Source organism: Sciurus vulgaris (genome assembly GCF_902686455.1).
Source record: "Sciurus vulgaris genome assembly, chromosome: 15".
In the NCBI taxonomy this organism is placed as follows: Eukaryota; Metazoa; Chordata; class Mammalia; order Rodentia; family Sciuridae; genus Sciurus; species Sciurus vulgaris.
The window spans coordinates 58,260,514-58,284,775 of record NC_136476.1 but is presented as its reverse complement, the minus strand read 5'-3'; the positions used below and the strand labels follow the sequence as shown (position 1 = coordinate 58,284,775).

The window sequence follows — 24,262 nt, the reverse complement described above, 5'->3', positions numbered from 1 at the left end:
TTTAGTTAGAATGTTTAGTTGAAATGATACAATGTATAGGTATGTATACACCTAAAATCTTCATTTTTTTTATTTGTAGGATTTGCTGTCACAGATGCATCACTACAATGCTGGGGTTAAACAAAGTGCTCTTCTTGGACTTAAAGACCTTTTGTCTCAATACCCATTTATAATTGATGCACACCTTTCAAACATATTAAGTGAAGTGACTGCTGTGTTTACAGATAGAGATGCTAATGTACGATTAGCAGCAGTTCAACTTCTTCAATTCCTGGCCCCCAAAATACGAGCTGAACAAATTTCTCCATTTTTCCCTTTGGTAAGTGCCCATCTCTCTAGTGCCATGACTCACATTACTGAAGGAATTCAGGAGGACTCTCTAAAAGTTTTGGACATTCTGTTGGAACAGTACCCAGCTCTAATTACTGGCCGTAGCAGTATATTGCTTAAGAATTTTGTAGAACTTATTTCTCATCAGCAGCTGTCCAAAGGACTGGTAAATAGAGACAGATCCCAGTCTTGGATACTTTCTGTAAATCCTAATCGGAGACTCACTTCTCAGCAGTGGAGGCTGAAAGTCTTAGTGAGACTCAGTAAATTCCTTCAGGCCTTGGCAGATGGATCCAGTAGGTTGAGAGAAAGTGAAGGACTTCAGGAACAAAAAGAAAATCCCCATGCCACTAGCAACTCCATTTTTATCAACTGGAAGGAACATGCCAACGACCAGCAACACATCCAGGTTTATGAAAATGGGGGTTCACAGCCAAATGTCAGTTCACAGTTCAGGCTACGGTAAGAAGGATTTCAGTTATGTCCACACTCAGTTTTCCTATATTGAATTCTAACTGCTGACCATTGATGGCTAATGGTGGGAAGAATGCAGTTGTCTTTCATAGTTTTCATATAGTTTCTCATGATTTGATTTGATGGCTCCTGATGGGAGGATTTATTTGAAAGTATGTTTATTCATTTCGAGAAAAGCCTAATGAGAAGTAAAATTTGGTGATCTCTGTAGGCTTTGTCATCTTGGAATTTCATTTTTCTTAGTAGTCTTAATGTAATTATCAGTTCATGGTGTTTCATTTTACTGGTAGTTTATATTTAAGATTTAAGTAAGAGATGATGCATCTTTTTAATCATTAATTTTTTTTGTTTTTTGATTCTTTTCCTTACAAGGTTCCTTGTTGGAGGACTAGGTGCTGCGGATGAAGGCCTGTCATCTACTGAAAACCTGAAAGGATTTATAGAGATAATAATTCCATTGTTAATTGAATGCTGGGTTGAAGCTGTGCCTCCACAACTAGCTGCTTCTGTTGGAAATGGTATTGAGCGAGAACCTCTACAGGTTATGCAGCAAGTCCTTAATATTATTTCCCTTCTGTGGAAACTCTCTAAACAACGTGATGAAACCCATAAATTGGTGAGAACTAATGGGTTTTTTACTGTATTAGTAAAGCCTTTTATCATAAATGGGAAATTTAGAAATCAGCTTATTATGTGAATTGATTATGCATTTTCCAAAAAAAATATCCAGTTTAACTGTAAACTTACTGCTACAAATGAAAATAGTTTTGAGGTTATTTGTGAATATATTTAGTTTTTAAATGAAATGTATAAAAATTTGCTTGATTCCTTTTGTTTTTATTAGGTATAATTTACAGTAGTGTTAAAATGTTTAAGGCAGATTGATAATTAAGGGACATTTTAGTTTTTGATGCTCTTTCATAGGATTAGAAAAGTGCAAGTAAAATTATTAAGTAGTCTTTTCTAGTTTGTGTCATGTTGCTAAATTTAACAGAAAAAACAAAAATGTATGCTATACTTTTGCTGTGCAAGAAAGGAAAAATAATCTGAAATTAAATTGGTGCTAAACTAATATGTCAGCACACTTAAAAGAATTTCTGCAAGAACTTTTGGCAAGACAAGTGTAAATCCTTGTAATTGTCTATGAACACACAAAACAGGAGGTCTTTTTGTTCTAATTTAAAATTTCAACCTGAAGTAGTAGTATTTGATAATTTTGAAAAGCATTATGGAATTGTACTAAGGTAGGTTGAGTGTGTTCTATCACTGTTAATCACCTGTCTTTAGGGATGATGCTTAAATTGCTTTTTCAGGTAAGCATTTTATTGACTTAAATTTTGAATCTTTCTGTCTTCATTGGCACATTGGAAAAATTAATCATCGTTTGAGGGTATAGTATATGATATTGAGAAAGCAAAACTTCCTTTTTATGTAGCAGTTCACTTGGGATGTAGGCTAGTGACATAATAACGTATACAGTTCCTTAGAAAAGTGTGCATTATCTGCATTCTTGAATGGATACACAGTCCCTGACTTAGGATGGTTCACCCTAAAATTTTTCTATTCTAGAATGGTGCAAGAGCTTGCCCATATAACCATCTGAAAGGCCAAGAAAGAAAAAATAAAAGTAATGATATTTAACATGGATTTTGAGTACTGGTCTTTCATTCTATTTTAGAAAGCTGAGAAATAAAAATTCCAGGATACCTTGGTATTTGGTTTTATATGGTGCACCAATAAACTTATTTTAGTATATACTAGTTTTAGTATATATTAGTGTATACCTAGTTAAATAGTGTAGTTTATTTAGTTTTAGTATATATTAGTATTAGTTTATACTAAGAACTCAGTAGTAGTGTTTATATTTAGGTAAAATAGTAAGCCCCAAATGCAAAAATGCGAATTAATTAATTGTGCTAGTTTTGGGTCATCTGTTATCTTTCAAATGACAAAGGATCTAAATATTGCTTTAATTTTATGAATATTTAAAGTATACTATGGAACTATTTTGTATTATAACATAGCTATGTTTGTGTTTTTTAAACATGGGATACTAAGCATAAGAGATTATGGACTTGTTGAAGACCAGAATGCTAAATCGAGATAACACATAAAATTGGAATGGGGGAGTAATTCAGATAGGATAGTAGGTATTTTTGCAGTGCTAAAGTTTATCAAACCTAGGGCCTCACATTATGCTTGGCAAAGCAGTTTACCACTGAGTTGCATTTCTAGCCCACAAACAATATTTGAAAGCATCCACTGGTAGAATTTTCTAATTTACCTTTGGAGATTCATGGTGCCAAACTCTAATAACTGGTAAGAACTATTATCTTAGAGATAGTAGCTATGTTAAGTGCCATTGAATGGCTTCTTTTTTTTTTTTTTCCATTCCCACTATTGGATTCCATCTCTCACTCACCTTTATTTGTTGACTTAGTTAATACATTGGATAACCTTTCTAACAGTTTAACCTTTAGGAAAAACTAAATGGTATTCCTTGGCCTTTTAATGCAAGTCACAGACTACAGACTGAATTGTAATTTTTTTCTCTCAGAAAGTCTATAGGTTTTTCTGTTCACAAATTGGCTTCTGGGTTAGGTGCAGTCTTAGGATCTCTGCTTACTTTTAAGTGTTGGTGCTGTTAAATGAATTTAATTTTGGTAGTATCTGCATCACAGTTGAGAAGTTTAATTTGTATTCAAGTAAGTTTTTTAAAAAATATTTTTTAGTTGTAGATGAACACAATACCTTTTATTAATCTGTGTTTTTATGTGGTGCTGAGGATTGAACCCAGTGCTTCACACATGCCAGGCAAGCACTCTACCACTGAGCCCCAACTCCAACCCTCAAGTGTTTTTTTTTTTTTTTTTTTTTTTTAAACCTGTTTTAGCAATTTGAAACTGATTCTTGCTTTGAAAAGAAATCTCAAGGTACATTAAATCTTATAAGCAGTGGTTGAATACTCTGATCCTTACTGAGGGTGCTTATTTCTGATAATACTCATAATGTATAGCGAGTTTTAAAAATGAAAATATAATTTAACTTTTTATTTTGATTAATGATGCTGGCCTCAGGATTATAATTACTCATAAAATTTGTTTGTGCCTTGTATTTTAATGTTGGCTTAGTTACTACTTTATTTATATGTTCCATTGTTGTTACACTTTTCTTGTGAGAATTAGAATTTGTAACCTGTCAGATGTAGTCATGCTTTTGTGGTATTTACTAAGGTTTATTTGGCATCTGTAAGTGGGGCAACTTAAGTTCTTTTTAAAGATAAAAATTCAGTTCTTTTACACTACCCACAATTCAAGTGCTCTGTAGCTGCATGTGAGTAGTGACTGCTGTATTGGATGGCACAGACAGAGAACAGTTCCATTACTGAAGAAAGGTCTTTTGAATACTATGGTGCTGTTGTAGGTTCTGCAGATAGAAAGATAAACTTTGTTGGTAATGTGCTTATTGTTGTTATCTTATTGTTGAGTTGATAAAAGGTAAACAAGTATATAATATTAATACTGGACATAAAAATAAAATAAAATAATAAAGAAATCATGTGCTGGAAATAGGAGTGGGGACCAGAACAGAATAAGTTGTCAGGAAATGCTCTCTGAAGTTAAGACATTTGAAAGCAACCGAATGAAGCAAAGGAGCAAGTCTTATAAATAGATCTACAGGAAGAACACTCTTGGTGAAGGGCATAGCAAATACTAGTTCCTAGGTGTGAAAAAGTTTGACATATTTGAGAATGGCAAGAAGACCAAGTGCAGGTGAGATACTGGTAGAAGTGGAAGATGAGGGAGGAAAAGTGACAGTGGTCAGATCACGTAGAACTCTGTGGTTCCTGGTAAGGAGTTCAAATTTTTAACCTGAGTGTGGTTAAAAAAAAAAAAAAAAAAAAAATTGGTGGATTTTGAGGGGGGAAGAGGCATGTTTTGCATTATGTTTAACTAACTTTAATGTGTTGAATTTATAAAAAATAGAACACTAATGAAATCCTTATATGCTCCCCATCCCATCTAGCAACCATTGTCTAATGGTTAACAGTAAAAGTCCAAGAGTTATCAAGTGTACTTCTGCATATAGAATCTGGAGCTTAGTTAGAAATGTCTAAGGACTGATAACTGGGTACATCCAAACATTTAGAGATCATGAAGAAGAGAAAAACCCCTAAGCAGGAGCAGCTGAACTCTAGCTAGCTGTTTTAGTACCCGAAATCCTACATCCTAGGAAACTTGTAAGTGTCTGGCAAAATGGATGGTTGGTTACTCTGGATCAGAGAAAATAAGTGTGTTGATCTGGAATTTTTAAAAGTGTTTCATGTATTAGGAAATGGTAAATTCATCATTATTGCTAAAGCATTTTAGGGAAGTATGTTGCTTTAAGTTTTGGATATCTTTAATGGTAAATAATAGAATCACTGTGGATTGAAGTTATATGGTATAAATAGAGTGCTAAGTAGAAGATTTTTTTGTGTATTTTATAAATGTTTCATTAGTGGTCCATATTCAGAATTTTCTTCAATCTCATACTTTTCCTTTTTCTCTCTTAAATAGCAGATAAATGCAAGATAAGTAATTATCAAACACCAAAAGGATCTGTGGATGAAAATTGGATACTCTTTAACAGTTCATTCTGATTTTAAAATTTTATTTACATCTTTTATCACTGGCAAAAGGTGTATTATAATGGAACATCCATAATTGAATGTTGACAAATTGTCAAAGTTTTATTGGTTATTATGCTTTTATTTCTCATAGTCAGTCAATCTTAATCTTTATTTCAACAGGAGTTCTGGCTTCGAAAAAATTACCTTATTGACTTCAAACACCATTTTATGAGTCATTTTCCATATGCCTTGAAAGAAATAACCAAGCACAAAAGGAAAGAGACAAAAAGGTATTGTGATTATTTTCCACTATATAAATTTAAAAAACTGTTAAACCTGAAATTATTAAAATGTAATTAGTCATAGTCTGAAACTTTATACACCATGAGGTATTTGGATTTTGTGAAAATAAAAGTTGCAGTAGTATGGCTCATTTGAACAGGGCTTAGTAATAATTTTTTTTATTTTTAAAAGTATGTAGTATTTTGTGCTAGGTGAATGCATTAAATTACATAAATGCATTTAATAAAAATTGCCAACCTGGGTGGTTTGTTGGTGGGAGGGTGCTACGTAATTGTTGAATCTCTGTGTAGAGAACTTTGGAAAGTCATCTGGTATTCTCATTTTTACAGAAGGAAACTGGTAGTAAAACTAGGATCAGTGTCCTGAAGGAAAAGATAATTGAAAAAGAAGGGGGAAAAAGAACAATAGATTAGAAGATGGAGTTAATAAAAATAAAGTCATTGGAAAGCATTTAAAATGTGTACTGTGAGAGCAGATAAATGTAAGAACAAGTTATGTAATAAAACTTGGCAAGCAGGTATAAGCTAAACACTAAAATTATAGTTGCCTCAAATGAGTCAACATTCAAAGGGGTTCTTAAAAAGTCTGACAAAACGTTCTTTAGGATCTTTAATATACCAAAGGGAAGAGACTTAACTGGAGAAGCATTAAGATTGTGCTCTATTTTTTTTTTTTTTTTCTTCTTTATTTTTTTGGGGGGAGAAGGGTTGGTTCTCTGGATTGAACACAGGGCCTCATGCATGCTAGGCAAAGTACCCTTTCACTGAGTTGTATCCCTAGCCCCATTTAGGCTCTTTTAGCAGGGTTCATGAACTATGCTGGAAGAAATAAGGCTGTCATATAGACATATGAGCTTTTCATTCATTCACTATTTATTGTTGTTACTTATAAATAAAAGGTATGGTGATAGAGATAATCAAATAATTTAAGTTGTATTCCATGCTCTCCTAAGTATTTGATTCTAAATTGTAAGCAAGTGTGTCTGGATCCAGTCAGGAGATTAAAAACCACACCAGTGAATTTTAACAGAATTTAATATAAAGAATTATTAGTTAGGTATTAAAAAACTGAAAAGACAACAAGGGAACAGTAAGGTATTACAGAAGTAGCAACTTGTATCTCTAGAACTGAGTGAACAAAGAAGGGAAGAGAAGCGTGGAGGAAGGAAACCAGAACACCCCTGAGAAAGGGTTGCTGATCAGCTGCTGTTCATGTCTTGACCTCAGAAAAGGCTGTATGGAGCAGGAGCCCACAACTCTGCAAAGGGGATTCTAGCTGGATACTATTGGTATTTTCTTACAGGCATGGTGATGCTAGTTCTGTGGAGTTAGAATCAGAGAGACTCTTGAGCAAACTGGAATCACCATCACTGCTAGAATGAATTGCGAAAAGAGTTGCTGGTTGACACTGGCAGCTATAGAAAGTAAAACAGGGCTAGGGAAAAAAATACCCTATTTTCCTTCTACGACTTTCAAGTCTCTTTCTACCATCTCTTTATTGTTAGACTCTAACAAGAAGCCAGATGCAAAGGAAAGCTGTGGCTCACAGAGTCCCAGCCCCAGGATCACAAAGTGGAGTTTGGAGGGTGAGTTGGAAGCTGAGAAGCAATAGCTCAGTAATTGGCAGAAGTGAATTAACATAGATAATCCAAGGCTTTATATAAGTATCTTTATAACTATACCATTAATTAACTGAACTTGTAGGAGGAGACAGATCAGCTCTGGTCAGGATAAATAGACAAAGCTATATTGAGGGTAGTGATTGATATGAATCTGAATATGGATATGTATCAGCGAAGAAGTGCAAGGGAGTAGAGACAATATGAAGAGACCACATACCGAAAAAATGGAGAGTATGGACCTGGGTCAGGTCTGGTTTCTACTCTTCACTGACCTTGATGCTGGAAATAACTTTTTGTTTCAAGAGTTCATTTTTCTTTCAGCCTTGATTCTTTTGTGTTTGAGGACTTTTGGTTGGGTCAAACTGTTTTAGGAATATTAACTTAGGGAGTTTCTGGAGTTAGAGAGAGACCCTTTCCTGAGCAAGGTGTTAGGTATTTTCTCTCCACTTACGATTTTCTTATTAGAACAGAACTTTAATTCTCAGTCCATCCATGTTCTGGAAAGTCTTTGAACTCTTGAAATCATGATGTAAAATTTTATGAGTGCTTGTTTTTTTCTGGTAAGAGGTTTCATGTATGATTTTCACAAAATGAGTTTGAATAATGGTTAGGAAGTGTTAAAGGTAAGTAAATGATTTAAGACTAGGGTTGCTGTCAGCATTCAGTAAATTTGTTGGATATTTAATATGTGCAAGGCACTTCCTGTAGTCAGTGCTGAACATTTAGTGATAAAATATCAGTTCTCAGTGGAAGTCAGTCTAATGCGGGGGATTATTTTTTCTCTGATTATTAAATCAGTGACCCACTGTGATCAAATGAAAGAAGAGTTAGTACAATATAAGAATATATAATAAAGGGACCAGACATGGTGGCACATGCCTGTAATCCTGGTGACTCTGGAAGCTGAGGCAGGAGGATCACAGAATTTTGAGGCCAGCCTGGGCAACTTAGCCAGACCTTGTCTCAAATTTTTAAAATAAAAATACAAAAAGGACTGGTGGTGTAGCTCAGTGGTAAAGTGTCCTTGGGTTGAATCCCCAGTACTTTTTTTTTTTTTTTTAAAGGTGTAGAATAAAATATTGATTCTTGTTTTTTATGGGGACTTGAGGCTGCTAGGAAAGGTTACACTGATGAAGTGACATTTGCGCCACAGTACAAAAAGTATGGATGGAGTTAACTTGCTGAGAAGTTTGAGATGGTAAAATTTTGGAATTTTAGCAAAGATGGATTGCTGGCATAATTAATTTATTCTTTGTAAGATCCCTAGTTACTCAGTTTGGTTTTTTTGGGAGGTCGGTACCAGGAATTGAACTTAGGGGCACTCAACCACGGAGCCACATCTCCAGCCCTATTTTGTATTTTATTTAGAGATAGGGTCTCATTTACTTGCTTAGCACTTCACTTTTGCTGAGGCTGGCTTTGAACTGAAGATCCTCCTGCCTCAGCCTCCTGAGCCACTGGTATTACTGGCATGCACCACCGCACCTGGCCAGTTACTCAGTTTTTGAGACTAGAGGCTACTCTTGTTCTGTAAGTATGTGTGTTGAATATTTAGTGCACACCCTGTGGATGGTGGCAACACAAGTCAGAAATGGGCCAGTGGTCTTTACACTTCACACTTCTTATTTATGTACTCCCAATGTCTTTAGCTACGTTTTCCCTTCATGTTGAAATACAGTTACAAAGCTTGTATTTATTTTTATTGTAGAAAGTGTATATAACATAGCATTAACCATTGAAACTACAAGTGTAGAGTGTCATTAAGTACTTTCATATTATTGTGCAACCATCTCCAGAACTGAAACTCTGTATTCACTGTACAGTAACTGCCCATATTCTCCCCCAACACTTGATAACTATGGTTCAACTTACTTTCTCTGTGTTTGCTTATTCTAGTTACCTCACATAAGTATAGTCTACAGTATTTGTCCTTTTGTGTTTGGCATAATGTTTTCAGGGTTCATGTTGTAGCAGGCATCAGAATTTTTCCTTTAAAAAAAAATACTTAACTTTTTTTAGAGCAGTTTTAGGTTCTTGTCAAAATTAAACAGGAAGTACAGAGTTCCTATATATTTCCTGCCTTGACACATGCACAACCCCTCCAACTATCAGTATAGTTAGTGAACTTAACATTGATACATCATTATCATTCAGAGGGACAATTTATATTCTCTTTAGAATTGGAAGTTACCCTTTTCTCCCCTTGATTTTGGGGTCCAGAATGACTTTGAGGTTTAAAAAATGATTTTTTTCCAGGTTTTAAAGTTATTTTCTGCAACGACATTTGGTTCTAATACTTCCATTGCCTTTACTGGAAATGGAGGTCTCCCTATAGACTTGCCTCCCTCAAATTGTTGGTTGGTATATTTCGTCTTTAAACTTTTTATGTAAATTATTGGAGGAGCAGTATGAACTCTCTAAAATTTGCAGCTGCCCATTGAGATCTCCCAGATAGGAATAGATTGTGCTGCATCATATAAACCTAGGATAGTGTCATCTTGTAAAGCTCTACCTGTGGGGAGGAAATGTTGCAAATCTATCCCAGGTTGCATTCTCTCTTAATGATAGAATTCCCAGTTTTTAGCTGAACATATAGCTACATAAAATAAAAACTATCCTAGTTTCCTTTGCAGCCAGCTGAGAGTGGTTGTGTGGGCAATTTCTATAAAATTTGGCTCAGACTTCTCTTTCCAGTGTTAAGTGTCAGACTTGTATATTGAGTTATCTGTCAGTCATGCTACCTGGATTTATGACAGTTTAGGTTCAACATATCTAAGGTAGAATTTATTTCTGGATCTCTGCTCCCTTTTCTTCATCTCCTCTTATCAGCTTAGTCACAAGTGCTAGAATCCTTGATGCTGCCCTTCTCTACCCTACCCAGATCACATGTATGTATACTATTAGAACAAATCTCATACCCAGATAATTTTTGTTCTATATAAATGCCTCCCTCCTCCTAGTCCATACCAGTACTGACCCTAGTTCTTGCCCTTGCCTTCTCTTGCCTGGATTGCTCCAATAGCCACACACTGCTTCTTTGTTCATAGTCTGTGTAACTCTTTTTTTTTTTTTTTTTTTTTTTTTAAATTTCTTTTTATTGTAAACAAATGGGATACATGTTGTTTCTGTTTGTACATGAAGTAAAGGCATACCATTTGTGAAATCATACATCTACACAGGGTAATGGTGTTTGATTCATTCTGTTATTGCTCCCCCCGCACTCCGTAACTCTTATTTTTCCTTTTGTATGTGTAGAATCATCCATCTGAAAGAAGTTAGCAGCTGTGTTACTCCCTTGCCTGCAAAATTAATTATGGTGTCTTTAGTCACTGATGCTTTGTAATCTGGTCCCCTTCTCCCTTTCCAGGCTCATTTGTGGTTGCTAACTTTGCATTTGATGCTTTACCACACCAAATTTATTTCCCTTTTCATATATGTGTGGTTCTTCACAACTGTCCTTGCTGAATCCAGAATTACTAACCCAGAATTACTGTTTTCTTTTAAAATTGATTGGTTTGAGATATTTACAATATAGTCAACTCTCCCTTTTTCTAAACATGAAAGAAATGGACTATACCGTTAAATAGTATGAAATGAGTGCATTTTGAATTGCAGATTTTGTTCAATAAATATTGTATTTCAGGTATTTTAAATGTCTTTCAAGCTGGGTAAGGTGGCATACAACTGTAATCCCAGCACCTCGGAGGCTGAGACAGGAGGATGGCGAGTTCAAAGTCAGCCTCAGCAACTTAGTGAGGCACTGAGCAACTCAGTGGGACCCTGTCTCTAAATGAAATGGGGCTGGGGATGTGGTTAGTGGTTGAGTGCCCCCGAGTTGAATCCCCGGTACCCCCCCAACAACAAAAAAATTTTTTGTTTCAAGCTTTGAAAGAAACATTTTTGTTAGACTAAGATAAACTGATTTTAGTATGTGAATTACAAAGATATTTCAAACCAGTGCTTACCTTAATCAGTCTTCATATTTCATAACATGAGGAAATTATTACCAGAAGGAGTTAGTGTTTCTTAGGTCAGATGTTTAGTTAGAAGTAAAGCCAAGATCTACTGTGATGTCCATCCAAATACATGTTTTTTTAAAAGATCTTCAGGTTTTCTTATCTTTCAAGTCTTCTGGGATTCCCAGGCAATATTGTAAGATCATTTGCCTTCTGTATAAACAGCAGCCGTAGTAATGAACTGAGCCATTCCAATACTGTAATTTAGATTTTCTGAACAACTATAGAACTAAGATCTGAACCTTGCCTTCATACTGTGTCTTCTTGGCATTTTATTAATTCTTGAAGGAATTTTTTATTTCAAATACTCTAAGTGAAGCAGGCATGGTAGACATAACACTTTATAGATGTGTGTGTGTGTGTCTTTGTTTGTTTTTAGCATCAAGCATTGCACGATTCTCTCCAATAACGTAGATCATCTCTTACTGAATTTAACACTGTCTGATATCATGGTCTCCCTGGCAAATGCCTCAACTTTGCAGAAAGATTCCAGTTGGATAGAAATGATAAGGAAATTTGTGACACAGACCCTTGAAGATGGCTCTAGGCTAAACAGTAAACAGCTGAACAGATTACTTGGAGTATCATGGAGGTTAATGCAGATACAACCAAACAGAGGTATGTGATGCTGTTTTGCCTTGATCTAAGAGAGGTGCTCTTCTGGTATTTAAAGTCTAGCTTTGAAATAGTTACTTCAAGAATTTTCGATGTAGTTAATTATATTCAGACCATATAGGGTAGCTAGCCTAAGAATTTATAAAGCACTATTTGCTTGAACTCTGAAATCATTTTGACCCTTTCTTAGAAGGTAGATCCATTCTGAAGCAAGTTAATGAAGATTTCTAGCCTCCTGATCTAGTCTGACTGAAAATTAAGAACTTTTTCTGTGATCCATGTAGAATGAACATTCTACATTTAGTCTTCTACCTTTCTTCAAGGTAGAGATTAAGTTACATTATCCATTTTTTGGAGTGATTTACTACAAATTCTTTACATTCAGAGTCAAAGCTTTCCTGTTTGGTTTCCATCTAATTTACCTTTCTAATATCCTGTTTTTTTGTCATCCCAAGGTTTATTTTCCCTTAAGAAAATTTACGTTGTAACTTGGTTGGTTTGACTTTGGTTTTAGTTATGCTTTTATTACTATAGGACTTTGACGATGATCATCAGTTTGTGGCTAAAACCTGCTTTTGCCATAGGAGCAGAGTGAAAGTATTGCTCTGCATTTAGAGGAATTTGAAGAAATATTTTTGATTGATATGCAGTTATTTTCTTTCTGATTTTAGAGGCTACAGAGACACTCATTAAGGCAGTTTATACATTATATCAACAAAGGGGCCTTCTCCTTCCAGTTCGAACTTTGTTACTAAAGTTTTTCAGTAAAATCTATCAGAAGGAAGAACTGAAGTCTTATAGACTCAGGTAAAGGTTTATTTTATTATATAAATTTCTTTTTTCTTTTGCTGAGATATTTTGTAGTCTATTGAAATATTTTAAATAAGCTAATACAGTAATGAAATCTTTGGAGAAAGTCTCTTTTTTAATCCTATTTGGTGTGTTTATGAAATGATAGAAAATTTTATAAACAAGCATATGAAATAGTTCTTGTGAACTTTATACTTATATGTGAACAGTAAAAGCCTCTTTAGCGTGTATTTCTACTTATAGGTAATGAACGGTTGGAACAACCTGTAGCAGCCTGTTTTAGTCCACTTTTCGTTGATGAGCCAAAATACCTGACAAGAATAACTTAAGAGGAGGTTTCAGAAGTTTATTCCATGGTTGGCTGAGTCCATTGCTCTGGGCCCAAGGTGTCTAGTGGAGGAAGGCTGCTTACCTCATGGTGGCCAGGAAATGAAGATAAGGGGGCACAGACAAGATTAACCCTTCCAGGGCACACCCTCATTCACTCATGTCCTCCCACATCCCACCTACCTGTAGTTACCACCCAGTCAATTCAAACTAGGACTGTTTAGATTACAGTTCTCACAGTCTAGTCATTCAACTTCAAACATTACTGCATTAACACAGGAACTTTTGGGGGACACTTTATATACAAACCACAATATAGCCATAATCTTTTCTTTTTCTTCTCATAGAAAATATGGAGGTTGAATCATTAGTCATTAGTGACATATTGGGACGTGGGATAAGAGGGAGCACAATAGAAGATAAAGTTCCTGGCTTAGTTTAATACTGTCAGGTGAGATAGACAGAGTGGAACTGAGGAATTAACTTTTTTTTTTTTTTTTTTTTTTTTTGTGCCCAGTAGTAGATTGATCCTAGGGGTGCTCTACCACTGAGCTGCAACCCTAGCCCTTCTTATTTTTCAGTTTGAGACAGGGTTTCCCTAAATAGCCAAGCCTGGCCTCTAACTTGCAATCTTCCTGTCTAAGCCTCCCAACTAGCTGGGATTGCAGGTGTGCACCACTATGTCCAGCAGGAATTAACTCTTTGATGTGGTAACTTTGAGGTCATTTGGGCTAGTCAGGAAGATGTGTGGTTGGGGTTTGCCACATTTGTTGGCTCATGCCTGTAATCCGAACTATGTGGGAGACTGAGGCAGGAAGATCACAAATTCAAGGCTAACCTGAGCAAATTAGCAAGCCCCTGCCTTAAAGTTAAAAAGGGGCGGGGGGGCATGTAGAGGAGTTGGGGGTGTAGCTCAGTGATATAGAATACTTGTATAACATACGAGGCCCTGGGTTCAGTCTTCAGTGAGAGAGAGAGTGGTGAGGGGGAGATTGATTGATTTGGGATATCTCCATATATATAGGTAGTTGTTGGTCTATAGTCTGATCTTTGCTATAAGCTAGCTTTTTATAACAGTCTTAGTGGTGCTGATACTCTTATGAGGTAGGAATTGTTAATCTCATTTTACAGAAGGAAATAGAAGCTTTCTTCTATTTAACAGGAAGTTAAATAAGTTGGTGAGTATCATGTAGCTAATAGGTAGCAGAGCTGAGATTTAAGTTTAGGTCTGTCTGACAACAAAGTATATGTTTAAATGGCTAAACTCTCAGAAGATAGCACAATTTTTGCTGTTAACCTAAGACATTAGAGCTTATATAATAAAACAAGTTCAAAGCCATTTGGGGGCAAATGCATCAGTTTGTTAATAGAGTATAATAATTAACATTATAGGGTAAGTAGTTTACAAAGAGTTAAGTAGTATTTCTGTTCTTTAAGGTAAAACTACAATTTAGATAATATCCCACATTACATAATTTAGTGGGCAAAGTCTTGGAAAATGCTGCTCTTGGGTAAATGATGGGGGCATCTTATAGGCTTCCAAATGTTGAAATGAGCAAATGTGGTGTTATTGGTTCATACTTAGTTACTTGGTGGCATGTTTAAATTGTAGTCTTATTTCCTTGCCTTTGAAGATTACACTTAATTATGTTTTTCCTTGGTCTTCCTAAGATACCGTAGTAAAGTGTTATCCCGTTGGCTTGCTGGTTTACCACTGCAACTCTCTCATCTGGGCTCCCGAAACCCTGAGCTCTCAACACAGCTGATTGATATCATTCATACTGCTGCAGCACGAGCAAATAAAGAATTACTAAAAAGTTTACAAGCTACTGCTCCTCGAATCTATGGTAAGAGTTTTTTTAGTGGCTTATGTTTATCCCAGTGTGGGAAAGAGAATTTTAAGGGCAGCTCTTTAGCTTTGCCTTCCTTGTAGTTCAAGTGAGTCATGCCATTGTTAAATTGCCCAAACTAAAAAACAAACGGTAAGTTCATTTTCAGTGTTATTATTTATTGAAATAGTTACGGAGGATTAATGTTTGTAGATGCTTTTTGTGTTCTTACGTTATCTTTGAAACCACCTACTATTTATAAATTCAAAACTAATAAGGGGCTTAAGAAATTCCTTTGAAGCTTTGATGGCACTATAATACCTTAGTTACCTATCATAATGAATATCTTGTATGACTTCTATATATTTTTACTTATTTTTTCATCCCTGGAACTGACCGACTGTTGTTTTTTAAACAAAAAATATAATTAAAATACATGAATATGTGCATATAGTTTTTGTTTATTGAGATTGATTCACATAATTTATTGAGACAATGATAAAATCTACTCTTTTACAATGTATAATTCAGTGATTTTTAAATATATTCCTAAGGTTGTACAACTATCACCACTATTTAATTCTAGAACATTTTTATCACCCTAAAAAAATACTCTGTACTTGGTAGTTGTCCCTCAGGTCCTCTTAACCCCCAACCATTGGCTACTATTAATCTACTTTGTATTTTTATGAAATTGTCTATTCTGGACATTTCTTATAAATGGAATTATATAATACAAAGCCTTTTATGTCTGACTTCTTTCCCTTAGCATAATATTTCAAGGTTCATCAATCTTACAGCGAGTCTTAGTACTTCATTCCTTTTTATGGTTGAATGATGTTCCCTTATATGCCACTTGTACATATCAAAAGCGATGGATATTTGGGTGGTTTCCACTTTTGTGGGTTATATTTTAAGCATTTTAATGTATTTTACGTAATGTATTTATATAGATATTTTATATAATGTTTTTCTATAACTTTTAAAAAATTTTTGGGGGTTGATGGGGGTTAAGCCCAGGGGCTTAACCATTGAACTACATCCCCATCCTTTTTATTTTTTGAGATTAAATCTTGCTAAGTTGCTGAGGCTGGCCTTGAGCTTACTGTCTTCCTGCCTCAGCCTACTCCTGAGTCACTGGAATTATAGACATGTATCACCATACCTGGATTGTGGATTATATTTTAAAAAATTGTACATGTATGTATAGGTACATAGATGTATATACAGATAGCAAACCATCAGGTCTTCTATGTTAAATTAGGTTGGTATTATAATTTTCACTGTTGAGCTGAATTGCTTGCTTTTCATTGTTGTGCTTTGTGCTCAATCTCATTTCCTTTTCATTCCCATCAAAGTTCTTATTTCTAACAGAATGCTTAGATATTGTGAAATTATTATGTGTTAAATAAATTTTGAATAAATTATTATGTTCACTGTTTTACTTTAGAAAATAGCTTAGCAAGCCATAGATATATGATTTATGATAAAATTTTTATATGTAATATGATTGAACTTCAACATAATTTGTCAGCCTATAATTCAATGAAAGCCATCAACATGTTTTATTTATTCTCCAGTTTCTTTATATTGTATAGTTGAATTTAATATGTTTACCTACCCTACTAGATCCACAAGAAGGCACCGTGGTCATTCTCCCTGCAGAGTCTCAGCAACGTTTGGTTCAGCTTGTATATTTTCTACCCAGTCTGCCTACTGATTTGCTTTCTCGGTTAAGTCGTTGCTGTATTATGGGAAGACTCAGTTCAAGTTTGTCTGCCATGCTTATTGGGATACTGCACATGAGGTATCTTGTTCAAGTGAGCTGTATTTTAAGTGTATAATCTTTTTCCCCCTCTTCCTCTTATGGAAACTGGTATAATACAGAAGGCTTTTAAAGTCACATATTGCTACTACATTCATTTACTCTTAATATAACAATTATAGTTGTTAACATTTATTAGCTGAGGAAAGTGTGCTAGAATAAAACTGTTTCATGTTCATATTTGGTACTTTATATAGATAGGTTAGAATGGTGGTTGAAATTGAATGATCAGAAGTGTGGAGGTGAGAGTACTGTGCTTAAAATCTTAGGTGTTAGGAAATTGTCATCTAGACCTTGCAGGGAGCTCAGAATTTAATTAGCTGCTGAATTAAATAAGCTTGTGGACTCAGATCAGGAATCATCTTAAAATTTGTCTTTTTTTGTAGTATAATATATATAACATAAAATTGACCATTTTTACATTTTTAAGGCTATACTGATATTTTCCAGAATTACTACTTCATCCCAAAGTAAAATACTATCCACTAAACAATTCTTCCCTATTTCTTCCATGCCCCACCCCCAACTCCTCCTAATCACTAGTCTGTCTTTATGCTTTTTATCACTCTGGATAACCTCATATTAATGGAATCATTGACTGTTTTTCTTTTTATGACTGTCTTTTTTTCACCTTGTCCTCAAGATTGATCCCAAGGGTGCTTTACTACTGAGCTATGTCCTGTCCCGGCCCCACTTTCCCCCATTTATTTTTCAGTTTTGAGACAGGGTCTTGCTAAGTTGCTGGAGGGTCTAATTTGCTGAGGCTGGCTTAGAAATTGTGATCCTTCTGCCTTAGCCTCCTGAGTCTCTGGGATTAAGGTGTGTGTCTTAGTTTTGTTCTATTTTTAAGGCTGAATGGTATTGTATTATATGTATATACTACATTTTGTTTATTCATCTTTTGATAGACATCTGGGTTTCCATCTTTCGGCTATTTAATGTTTTTATGCACATCGGTATGCAGATATCTTTTTGAGGCCACTCTGAATTTTTGGCCATATACCTAAGAGGTGAAATTGCTGGATCATATGGTAATATTGTTTGGTTTTTTATTTATTTTTTGGTGCTGGAGATGAAATCCAGTGATTTATGCCTGCTTGTCAAGTGCTCTGCCACTGAGATATACCCCTATCTCATTCATTTAAATTTTTGAGGAATTATTATGCCATTTTCATTTCGGTGGCTTGACCATTTTATTCTGAAAAGCTTTTGTAATAATTTCAAATTGCCAATATTGAAGGTATCCTTAAATACTTTGTATCAATCAGTATTTTGATATTCATATTCATTAATATTGTAAGTTGTGGCTCTTGGGCATGGTCTGATGTGGTTTTTAGGTAGTATTTGAAATCTAGGCTGTAGGTAAAACATTTTGTTAGGCTAATTTCCTGTCCCTGGTGAGTAGGAATAGATCACCGTTTTAATAGACTTTATCAGTCTTTTCATACAATATAGAACAAATATTTGACTAGTTACTAGAAGTGTGCTTCTAGTACCCTTCTAGCTGATGAGAGCTATTGGCAATATGTTGACTATGTGTAAAAGTTTTGGGATTTATTTCTTCTCTGTATATGTGTTAGAGTTGGTTATATTTTTAAGTATTTTAAACATTGATTAGTTTCCTATATTTTTCTATAACTGAAGTGGTTTTATATTTACTAATTTCCATTGGAGGGCACTCTCTACCTTAGATATAATTTTTAACATCCACTTGAGCACATTTTTGAACAATTTTTGAAATTGATTCACTTTGGAAACTACATTTAATATTTTTGTCAACATCAGTTATCACTTTGTTTCTGGGGGATTTGTAGTGTTGGAAAAGCATATTTATACATTTTGATAATAAGGATTCATAATTATTAAAAGCACATTGGGTTGGGGGAGATGAAGCTCGGTGGGAAAGTGTATGTCTGGCATGTATGAACTGCCCTGGCATACACACACACACACACACACACACACACACACACACACACACACACAGCAGACTGGTGTTGTAGTTAAAACTCCACCAAACTGAATTTTGCTCTTTAGTATTATGCATTATTCCTGTTTAGATCTCTTTGAAAAGAATACAAAATTAGGATTTTTCAACTTTCTTAGGCCTGTGGCATTATAAATGTATGACTTTTCATGTAGGATCAGAATTTAAAACTAACAGTTGGTTCCTCAGACATATTGGGTCACTTCATATCTTTCTAAATATCCCCTTTTCTCCTTGTCTGTGATTATACACTAGCCAACTTTTTCATGATCTCCTACAGGTACTGTTGTCAAATTAATTTTCTTGAAATATTTAATCATTTCTGAAATTTTTTTGTTGGGGAAGTTACTGGGGATTGAACCCAGGGATGCTTTACTGCTAAGCTCTATTCCCAGACCTTTTTATTTTTTATTTTGAGACAGGATTTCAACTAAGTTGCCAAGGGTGGCCTTGAACTTATGATTCTTCTGCCTCAGCCTCTCGAGTCACTGGGATTATAGGTGTGCGCCAGTGTTCCTGGCAGTTATTTCTTACTTTTATCTCGTTATCATTAATTGGACTGCTAGGTTAAATTCAACTCAATTTTTTGTAGTTTTGATGCCCTGCTGTCTCTATCAGAAATGTTTATTGAAAAGCAGGATACCACCTAAGTGGAGTGTTCCATGTGTGAAAAATCATCAGCTAGAAATCATTCATGTTTATTTTCTCTTAACTCTTAAGAAGTACACTTGGGGGGCGGGGGTTGTGGCTCAGCAGTAGTGCGATTGCCTCGCACCTGTGAGGCCCTGGGTTCGATCCTTAGCACTGCATAAAAATAAAATAAAGGTATTGTGTCCACCAAAGATTTAAAAAAGTATGTAAAAAAAAAAAAAAAAGAAGTACACTTGGAATTGCTGCCTCTACCTTTTTACTACCCATTTATGTTTTCTTGGAATTTGACTTTTCCCCCATACCATTTTATTGCATGCTCACTAAAAAGGTGTACAGAAATAGTTTGAAAACAAACTAATAGACTCTTGAACCCAGTACAAAAAGCAATACTCATGCCATCCTATGGCTAAAAGGGGCAGCAAATTCATCTAAGTGTCTCTTTGGGACAAGTGACAAGCTGTTTATCACATTGTCTTCTAAACTGTGGTGACCATATTTGTTCTGATGCCCAACTTGTGTTGTTCCACAATCATAGCCAGCTCTTTCCTTTCTACCCCTGATTTGTTTATAGCTGGATTGGGGAATATAAAGCATAAATATGGAAAGGTAATTTGCAATGTTAAAGAAATTGCATGGATTAAGAAAATTTGGCATGGGTTTTAAGAAGGGTGAACATACAGCCTGCTTTGCCAGCAACTGTTCCAGTTTACCTCTTCTGTTCTTGTGTAATTAGTAATAGCATTCCCCTTCTCAGAAGTGTTCTGGCTTGGACAGTATATATGATCATCATAGTGTTTAAGACAATGTTGATGTAATACTTGTCATTTGTCCCCCTAAAAAACTTAAATGGATTTGCTTCTTTTAGCCACTGGGTGGCACAATTGCTTCCTGTATTTACTAGGTTCAGAAGAATGTTTTCTAACCATTCTTTTGAACTCCTTTCTATTAGAGCAACTGTGGCTTTTTATAACCTCTTAGCTTGTGATATTCCCTCCATAAATCTTCACTTATAACCTGTGCATGATACTCAAAAGAATGTTTCTTTAATTTTAAATCCTCCCCCCCACTTTGAGACCATTAAGAAATATGATGCAGTTATTATAGTGGTTAAAAAAATAATTTTTAATAAGTGCTTAGAGGTAAATTAGAAATTCCTAATTTTGACTTCCATTTGCTCTGTGTGATGGAGTTTGTAAGTTCAATTTGTTGGATCTGATCATATCTTTTTGCTATATCTGTGATTGATGTTTGCTCTCTTCTTAGCCTTTCCTTTAAGGGAGATACTAGAAACTTACCTCAGTAGGAATTGAGTAGTCCTTATTTAATGAGAAGCTGCTTTACATTTAGCTCTTCCCTTAAGTCCTTACCCAATACCTTAGCTACACTATTGTGAAATATACTTAGTTATATCTTTGCTAAGAAAGAAACACATAGTTGTCTTATAGTGGCTTTGAAGATAAGTTTTCTTTGCCTATTAAGATACTTTTGCTTAGGCAGGAAGCTGGAATTTGATTAAACGAAACTCATTTGCTGAGTGTTAGATTTTAAAAAATCAAATTGTAAGTACATAGTTGACAGAACCCAGTACTGAAAAAGCAAAATTTCATCTTGCCTCTTTGGAGTTCAGTTTTGAAATGGGATGGAAATTGTTTGTTACACCATATATGTGCATCAGTTGTGCTTTTTAATGAAACTTTACACAGAAGTGTTAGAATTTCAAATTTTCATATTATAGGACTTGAGCCCGTTCATAAAAAATTTAAAACAGGGGCTGGGGATATAGCTCAGTTGGTAGAGTGCTTGCCTCACATGCACAAGGCCCTGGGTTCAATCCCCAGCACGCCAAAAAACCAAAATTAAAACAGTATAGTTGGGTGTGGTGGCAAAAGCCTGTAATCCCAGCTACTCGGGAGACTGAGGTAGATGAATTACAAGTTTGAAGCCAGCCTTGGCAATTTAGTGAGACCCTCAGCAACTAAGCAAGACCTTATTAAAAATAAAAAGAACTGGGGTAAAGTACCCCTGAGTTCAGCACCCAGTACCAAAACAAAACAAAAACCAAAACAATATGTACAGTGGGTTTTCTTTTAAGCTATTGAATCAGTCTTGTTAAAGGAAAATAATGGGATTTGGTTTCTAGTTCAGTGACAGAACATATGGATGCCATGGATTCAATCTTTAGGACCCTTCTGCCCCCTGAAAAGAAAATTGAACTTCTGTTAATAGTTCTCCCATTTTTTATTATAGATCATCACTTTCTGGATGGAAGTATTCAGTTAAAGACTGGTTGATAACTGATGTGGACTATTTCAGCTTCTTATTTTCCACACTTACAGGTAACCCCATTTCACTTGCCAGGTTAAAAATAAAGAGAAAACCCGATTCTTCTAAGATATGCTCTCATATCTGTTCGGTTCTCAGTATTGAAGATGATAAGTGGTCTATCTTGGAATGATTTTTATTATGATTTTTAAGTGAAAATCTTTGTACCCTGCTTTACTCAGGTTCCTAAAGCAGGTGATAAATGATTCAACTTCAGTGATTCAAATCTCTCATAAATACCCAAAACTTGGTGTTTTTTGAAAGTTATGTGATTATATTTTCATTTCCTTCCTAGTCTTTATTCTTAATTTTATTTTTCATCCTTGTTTACAGTGAATTGTACCTAATTTGCTCTTTTTAAACTAACCAGAGAAAATTCCACTACTTGGTTTAAAAATACAGTGAATAACAGACCTCCTTTTCAGACATGTCCAAATGTTCGATTGACATATCAGATTTTGATTAGCTCTAATATACTATATTCTACTTACCCTTAAAACAAAATTGCTAAAATGAATAGAAATGCTCTAAGGTGTTATTCATTTTGAATAACTGTACTGTTTTAATATTAACCTTTTTATACTTAGATGATAATGACGAGATTGTTTGAAATTTTCTGAAGGCTTGAAATTAGGAGTGTTAGTTAATATCCAAATCCAGAAAGAACTTGACAGGTTTCAGAATGAAGTTGAATCTATCAAGATAAATATTTAAAAATAAAAAACTCATATGTTTGTCTCATAACTCCTATATGTTTATCTCATATTTTTGGGTGAGCACATTCGAGGTAGGAGGGATTTATATTTTAATAAAAATTACCTGTCAAAAAGTTTTTAGAAGCCAGGCATGGTGGTGCACGCCCATAATCCCAGCAGCTTGGGAGGCTGAGGCAGGAGGATTGTGAGTTAAAAGTCAGCCTCAGCAAAAGCAAGTCACTAAGCAATTCAGTGAGACCCTGTCTCTAAATAAGATACGAAATAGGGCTGGAGATGTGGCTCAGTGTTTGAGTGCCCCTGAGTTCAGTCCCCGGTACCAAAGTTGGGGGGTGGAATTTTTAGTAGTTTTAGAAAATTCATTCAAATTCAGTATTGTTATGGGTCTACTAAACTAGATAATGCCTCTTTAGGGTGTGCTCATGGAACGATAGTGACCTGAACAGCAGAGTAGACAGGTTGTGCCACATCACTGGCATCTGATTTTTTGAGAGTAGCTACCTGTCAGGAGCAACTTTCAGACATTGTCTGTGTAACTTAGGCCAAATGTAATGGGGTGGTAAGGGAATCAAAATTTTGTTAACTGAGGTGTACTTGAAGGAACTACAAATGTATTGTCCATGCACAAGGCCCTGGGTTCAATCAAGAAACAAAAAAACAAAACAAAAATAAGACTTGGGGGAGATAGAGCAATTTTAAAATAGGGCTATTATCTAAGAAATATTATGTTTGGTGTATATATATGTAGGAGTATAGTATTGCTTTTACTCATTTGTTTGCTTTTTTTTTTTTTAATTTATCATCAGTTTTTTTTTTTTTTTTTTTTTTTTTTTAAGTAAAAGTGGTAAAGTTCCAGTAGGACGGATAGCCCATTTCAGGATGTATTTTACATTGGGTCAGAGCACATTCTTTGTGTATATAATTATGTCACTTTAACTGTCTCATTGCCACAAGTTCATTTCTTAAGATAAATATGTGAGATGTAGAAACTCAGAAAAAACAGGGTAGCCTCAAGAAGGATTTGCTGGAAGGTACTGTTATCTGTTTTTAAAATTATGAAGAATGTTACTGCTTTGTGATTATTTTTACATGACTTTCTTTGTTACCTGCATTAGGGTTTTCAAAAGAAGAGTTGACTTGGCTTCAGAACCTCCGAGGTGTTCCTCATGTCATCCAGACACAGCTTTCCCCTGTGCTTCTCTACCTTACAGACTTGGATCAGTTTTTACACCATTGGGATGTAACAGAGGTAATAGAGCCTCTCAAAGAAACTGATAATTATTGAAATTCTGTTCATTAACCACCAGCAGTTAATATATATTAAGTAGTTACCTTGTGAGGTGTTTTTAGAGGAAGTAGTGTAAGAAATCATCCCTATTTTCAAAGTACTTATCCTAGAGAGAAGACACTTGTAAGAGGAGTGGTTTTCATTATGAAACTCCACTAGAAATAGAACAAATTATCTCTTTGAACCATGGAGACTTATTTATATTTGTTTACTTAGCATAAGATAGATCCATCTACTTAAAAGGGGAAAGACTAATTTTTAATAAACAATCTTTTAAAAAGGGGGCTTGATTTGTATATTATTCCTTTTACAGACCAGAAATTTAAACTGTTTAAATAACTTTAACATAGTCAATATTTCCTTTATAAATATTAAGGTAAATCTTATATCTTAAAACTTGAACAAAAATAAATATGGTAAATCTTAATGTTTTATATTAAAATATTAATATGTTTATGTTTAAGTACTATTTAATGAAACTTCAAACTAAAACCACAAGACTAGCTGGGCACTGGGAGTTTGGGAGGCTGAGGCAGGAG

At 34.9% G+C, this 24,262-nt stretch overlaps 1 protein-coding gene across 1 annotated transcript in view; it reads left to right on the top strand.

Moving 5' to 3' along the window:
- The window catches only part of TEX10 (testis expressed 10), a 44,579-nt gene that overhangs the window by 5,480 nt on the left and 14,837 nt on the right, over positions 1 to 24,262 (top strand). The window contains exons 3-11 of the mRNA XM_079112266.1: positions 80 to 792; positions 1,177 to 1,420; positions 5,597 to 5,706; positions 11,736 to 11,974; positions 12,643 to 12,778; positions 14,780 to 14,955; positions 16,567 to 16,744; positions 21,648 to 21,736; positions 23,551 to 23,684. Of these exons, the coding sequence (XP_078968392.1) occupies positions 80 to 792; positions 1,177 to 1,420; positions 5,597 to 5,706; positions 11,736 to 11,974; positions 12,643 to 12,778; positions 14,780 to 14,955; positions 16,567 to 16,744; positions 21,648 to 21,736; positions 23,551 to 23,684 (2,019 nt within the window). The remainder of the gene's footprint in view (positions 1 to 79; positions 793 to 1,176; positions 1,421 to 5,596; positions 5,707 to 11,735; positions 11,975 to 12,642; positions 12,779 to 14,779; positions 14,956 to 16,566; positions 16,745 to 21,647; positions 21,737 to 23,550; positions 23,685 to 24,262) is intronic.